At 45.1% G+C, this 6,371-nt stretch overlaps 1 protein-coding gene across 2 annotated transcripts in view; it reads right to left on the reverse strand.

The window, feature by feature from the left end:
* Positions 1–5,619: 5,619 nt before the first annotated feature.
* The window catches only part of LOC106812191 (ATP synthase subunit gamma, mitochondrial-like), a 5,300-nt gene continuing 4,548 nt past the window's right edge, over positions 5,620–6,371 (reverse strand). For both annotated transcript variants that reach the window (XM_014816025.1, XM_014816019.1), the window contains one exon: positions 5,620–6,065. In XM_014816025.1, the coding sequence (XP_014671511.1) occupies positions 5,962–6,065 (104 nt within the window). In that variant the 3' untranslated portion in view covers positions 5,620–5,961. The remainder of the gene's footprint in view (positions 6,066–6,371) is intronic.

Genomic DNA, 6,371 nt, shown 5'->3' on the forward strand with positions numbered 1-6,371 from the left:
AACACGACACACGAACACACACGACACGACACGACACGACACGACACGACACACACACACACACACACACACACACACACACACACACACACACACACACTGTGGGCGGGCGGATGTAGTTCGTGCACGACGACAGGAACAGCGTGGGCTTGCGCTTGCCGATTTCACACACGTGGCTCCACCTAGTGGGTGGGAGACCTGCAGCCTAGGCAGCTCGTCATTGATCAGACGATGGCGGGCACATTTTTGCGTTAATTCGCTCGCGGCTCGAGTTTCTTGCTGCGGCGAGTCAGGCGTACCATATGGCGTTTGAAAGCCGATAAGCAACATTTTCTGCTGGTACATCGTTGAAAGATCTTTACTAGAAACGCGCGCGCACACACAACATACCTACGCGCGCACGCGCACATCCTTCACCGCAGGCGTGAGTGGCAAGCAAGTGCAAGGCTAGGCTGTAACGAGTGAATGTGCATGTCACGCACCTTTCCGGACTAGTTTTCCGAAATTACATGTTTACGTATGTTTCTCGGTGGCAGTCTTGGAGCTTGTTTCCACACAGTGATTGTTTTCTGCACAGTCGTCATCTTTGATTAGCACCGTCGAGTACTGGTGTTAGTTTCGGCCAACCGTCTACGTATCGGTTCGGCCACACAGCTAGTCGCTGTCTCTCTCTCGCTATGTGGTTTGTTTGTAAGTTTAGTTTCTAAAAACGTTCCGCGTAAAACGTATAGCCAATGCAGTCGCGCGAAATCGGTTCGGTTGCATTTTTTGAGTTTCGAGCGGGTTGTGTGTGTGTGTCGAGGTCAGTATGGATGCGGGAAGAGGCTTGCTGTTTGATATGGTGCAGTCCGTGTGTCGTAGACTGACTGCTCGCACACGCGACCCGCAATGCGTAGAAAACCGCTGTCACGGTCCGTGCGTGTCGTAACTGTTTACCGCGTGTGAGTTTACGCTACTATCAATGCCGGTTTACTACCAGCCGCCACCCGGACAGGCGGTGTGTTGGGTATGCTGCGTTGTTCTGTGCCGTATGATCGTGCACAGCGTATGGTAGAATTTGGTGCTTTCCAACCCGTTGGACCTGGCATCATCCAGTATATATGTAACTCCAGGGTGTTCCTGCAGCGCTTGTTTCTATCGGCGCTTGCCACGAATAACGAACGAAACCTGGTGGCCTACTACTTTGTATATAGATGTGTGAAGCTTCCAGAATCCAGCGGAGTCCCTATACTGCTCTGCCTGGCTGGCAGCAAAGATGCATGACATCATGTTGGTATTATATTACTATACGATTAGTTACATGTTGTATGTCCGTAAATCGTTATGATACAGGGTTCGTAAAGATAGCTGTGTTTCTACATCTTAGCAGTCAGTCTACGTCAAATGCGATTCTCAACTTGGTACCGTAATGAAATGGGGAAAAATATCCCACTGTGATAGTCGCAAGCATACACGTGCATACGCGTACACATACACACGATCCCATCTTGCTAAGTTGGCAACGTGCTCGGATGTCTACGTACGTCTGATGTACGTATCGTTTATGGCAGGGCAAATGCAATATGGAAGCGGGCTGCTTTGCGTCAGGTAATGCGTGTGAAGGTCAAATGTGAAATGCTCTGGCAGTGTGTGGGATGAGAAGTGTGCAGTGAGTGGCAGAGGACGTGTGTAACCGTGGCGGCAGATGCGAGCCAGGTAGAGGCATTGATCTACAAGGAATACACGGCACAACTCTTACCAGCCGGGCGAAGAGCAGTAGTCTATCACGTGGAAACCCCCCCCCCCCCCGATTCAACGTGTGAACTTTTCATAATCGTGTAGTTTTGAAGGAAAAATAAAACCGTTTTATATAAAAATCGTGTGGGTAAAAATACATAATCGATTAATCATTATTTCAGTAAAAGGTAACAGGCTATTTACGGATGTTATGCTTCCATGTATTTCGTTGTGGTGTAATCATAATTTACACCCTAGTATTTACAAATGTTAAGTGACTCATTATTCGCGCGTTACTGTGATGCTGTTAAAAAATCGGTACATTATGATGATATATATGTAAATGGGTATATATGTTGGGCATTAGGGCAGCGTCGGCGGCCAGTACATGTACGTGTATTACGATATGGAACGTGTTCGTTTCTATGGTAACACTGGTATTTCGTGGATGCCGCTGTTTATCGGAGGGCCTGACCGGACGTGGCAGGGGTCGCTGAGGCGGTGCATGCTGACCGGACGTGGCGGCGGTCGCTGAGGCGGTCCATGCCGACCGGACGTGGCGGCGGTCGCTGAGGCGGTCCGTGCCGACCGGACGTGGCAGGGGTCGCTGAGGCGGTCCATGCCGACCGGACGTGGCGGGCGGTCGCTGAGGCGGTCCATGCTGACCGGACGTGGCGGGGGTCGCTGAGGCGGTCCGTGCTGACCCGGACGTGGAGGCGGTCGCTGAGGCGGTCCATGCTGACCCGGACGTGGTGGGGGTCGCTGAGGCGGTCCATGCTGACCGGACGTGGTGGGGGTCGCTGAGGCGGTCCAACCTCGGTGCTGACCCATGGACCGCGATAAGCGTTATATCCTAACTCTCATGATAAGTTTATATCGCTGTTGCCTTTTACCGAAATAATGATGGTTGGTATATACGATCGTGTGTGAGCTTCCCACTTCCTTCCCATCCTCTCCCTCCCCCTCCCATCCCCTCCCTCCCTCAATGTCCGCAGTCTGATCATAGAGATGCGTATCCCTATTTGTAATACTTGTCATGTTGTGACAGCATCTATAATACTTGTCATGTTGTGACACATGTCGAGTTTGCAGTGACGTTGAAGTGAATGGACGCGCGATGTGATTTAGCGTCATGATGGCTTGTGCCACGTCCTCCCCCTCACCGTGCCACGATTGCTAAATGCCTCCATCTACTAATGGTGTATTCCATGTAGTGGATGGAGTGTATGCCACAGGTGTTGTAATAATCTCATACCTCATTACATGGAGTCATTGAGCAATGTTGTACTCAGTCAGACAGAAGGTTCGGAGTTGTCAGGGCGTAACGTACGTATCGAATGTATTGAATAAAGATGTGCGTGAGTTAGCGTCAGTAATGGGCTGGCCACTTCACTGAGCTAAGACAGCACATATAAGTGTCAACCTTACTGTTCCTAAACGCTCTGAGATTTTACATTTTGTTACACTCAGCTAGCTTGAGTCGTCACTTCAAATGCGTTTCTCTTGATCCTGGATAGCAAGAGGGGTAGACTCCCTCGTTATTATTGTTATTTAATGTATGTGCCACTGTAAGATAGTAACATGTGTACATAGCAAGATATAAAGGCTCTTGCAACGTAGTTGAAATGCGCAAGTCTAATTCGTACCAACATGGCGACATTGCGCAAAAGAACCGTTTAGCAGTGCAAGAGAGACTACAGTGCAGGTTCGACAGGTTCACAATATTACTAGTAGAGTCATTAAAATATCATTCTTCCAATGAGATTATTGGTAGGATTGCTATGGGAAGCCGACAAAATAATGCTTCATATAGTTGGTCTAATTTAATCGGTAGAGCGTGTGCGTGTGTATATATATATATATGTATATATATATATATATATATATATATATATATATATATATATATATATATATATATATATATATATATATATATATATATATATATATATATATATATATATATATATATATATATACTCGCGCAGTTTCGTGAGGTGTAGGCTTGCAGCTTTCAATCGTGTTATGTAACTGTATAGCAGCGTGATTCCCTGCAAGCTGTCCGTGTGTAACAGCGCCCCCTGTAGGCACTTCACCGTGTATTCTTCCCAAACAGTGAGCAGTATATTGTGCAACATGTTGTGCGATTTCACAGTTTTGCAATATGCATAGGGTTTTCCATCTTTGGAATGTTAAATATGTAAAATAATGTTATTTAATATCATATTATATTGTAGTATTTATGAGGTATTATATTTGTTCTGCTTTGCGTGTGTGAAACAATGAATTCTTTTCACTGGTTGACGCAGTATAGTTTGTATGGCTGCATGCCAAATGTACGTTGTTGCAGAGGAAAAGCTGTTCACTTGTCTGTTTTTCAGTTTATGATACCATTTCACACGGATTGGAAATTGCTGGTTTTCAGTTTGTTCACATTCACTAAAGATTGCGTTAGTTATCGATGCTGCGTAAACCTATGGAGTACATTATTGTCATGGTGTAGGTACTTAGTGAAATTCAATGCAATAAACTTAATGCTTATGCCATATAGAGGTAGACATTTTTGGTGTCTGTGAAACGTTTGATAAAAGCAAGCATGTGAGATTTCGGTATGAATCCGGACTGGGTTAACCTCTTGAGAATGGTATACTGGTATAATTTATAAGTACATCAATAATTGAAGTTTAACACGTAAGTAAACTATCGACGGTCGGCCTTTCCATGGCAAAAAGTTTTCCTCCTTTCAGACCTACTGGTATCTGATATCAGTAAATTTCGTTTTCAAGGGTTTAGCTCAATCGAACAGCATTTTATGTACAGTGTTTGTTGTGCAATCTTAACTATTCATGATAACTTAGTGTTAGCATCACTTGTGTGTGCGTGTGTGTGTGTGTTTCTGATATGTTTGAGATTTAATAACACTTTAAAACGGCAAGGAAATTATATAATTACCACCCGACTTTATTTAGAAATGGTTTGGTATGGTCATTTTGTGTTCAGCATGACATATGTATTTCAGCGTCGTTGGATCTGTGTGATTAGGGGACGCGTGACAAGTAAACAGTGTGTTGCTATTACGTTGATGCACAGAGCTACGATTAATGAGCCTTAGGTAAACATGTTGGACAGGCACAGAAACTGTGTATACCGCCGCCAAGCATGAGCCAGCGTACTACCCAACACCTTCACTAGGCGGTTGCGTGTGGTATGACCTTGTATTGCCCTTCTGAGTGGATCTTGGTCAGTCGTCAACGTCAAACTGCTCCGGTTGACGTCACAATTAAAAAACGGTTGTACGCCGGTAGAGAATGACAGCAAGATGGCATGGTTTCCAACCGATGTAATGAAAGTGCTCGAATCGTAGACGGCATCTCGGCTGCACTTTTGGCCAAGAATTCATGACGCATCGCATACGAGTTTAGTCCAGTGTGCATGTGTATAGTGAAGATGGCAATTCTTCCCAGCAGCTGCCAGTAGCTGCATGCTGTTTCTAGTTGCTGTGCCTGTCCAACCACGGGATGGTATTCATATTTTGATGATACATACAATCATCATTAGAGGTTTGTTATAATATTCGTTGAGTTTTTGTACCTTGATTACCAAAAGGTTTTTGTTCAAATGTTAAGGCCACTAAGGGTTTTTACGAATAAAGTTTTTATGATGGAAGTTGTGCCGTCTTGAGTATTTTTCCACGCATGGTTTTTTTCAAAATGTCTAGACTATACTAGATAGATTCCTTATTAAAACTTTAAAACCCCAGAGAGACTGTTACTGCACTTATATGTCATCGGTTATGAGTCGACCCCGAGTCAACCTTTTGGTAGTACGAAATCCGCTATACGGTAGCTGTGACAACTAGCAACAAGCTATATGTCGAGTTGCACACAATGACAGCAAACGTAATCGTAACAGTATTAACCTCTCATTTTATTCGCTTACATATTTAATATACAAGTCAACACCAGATATGGAAAATAAGGTACTGCTTGTAAATGCTCTAGATGAAATAATCTACAATCGACAGTTCGAAGAGAACAATTTTGACCCGCAGTAAAGAAACCGACTACACCATGCCCTGCCCTTCCTCGCTGCCTACACCTTGTGCTAGCCAGAAAACAACGCCAACGATGTCGACTACAAACAAACCGACACTGTTTAAACAAGGGATGGGAGAGGTTCTAAAATTATTTAACGAAACAGAGATGACCTTCCTGTAGTGGATTGCCTGAGCATCACTGCAGGTTACTCCAGGGCTGCTGCACCAGAGATGATCTCCACCAGCTCCCGCGTGATCACAGCCTGCCTGGTGCGGTTGTAGGTCATCTTCAGCTTGTCAATCATCTCCCCTGCAATAAAGGTGCATGTACGTGTAGGAATGGTAGAGTAGTCGAGAGCGCACTGTTGGCCAGTGCTTCATTGTTTGTTTTTTCTGTTGTTCATGATTCGTTCTCTTCCACTGTAGCCAATACCTGTGTCTATTAGTCCAATGCTCTCTTTCTTTTAATCATTCCCGCCTTTCCCCTCTCATCATCATCCTCTCTCTCTCTCTCTCTCTCTCTCTCGTCTCGTACGACCGACGGTACGGAGTAGGTACGTACGACGACGAGGAATCGCGACGCGTAACGTTAACTACTTAACCTACCGTAACTACG

The sequence above is a fragment of the Priapulus caudatus genome, unplaced genomic scaffold (assembly GCF_000485595.1).
Source record: "Priapulus caudatus unplaced genomic scaffold, Priapulus_caudatus-5.0.1 Scaffold20, whole genome shotgun sequence".
Lineage (NCBI taxonomy): Eukaryota > Metazoa > Priapulida > Priapulimorpha > Priapulimorphida > Priapulidae > Priapulus > Priapulus caudatus.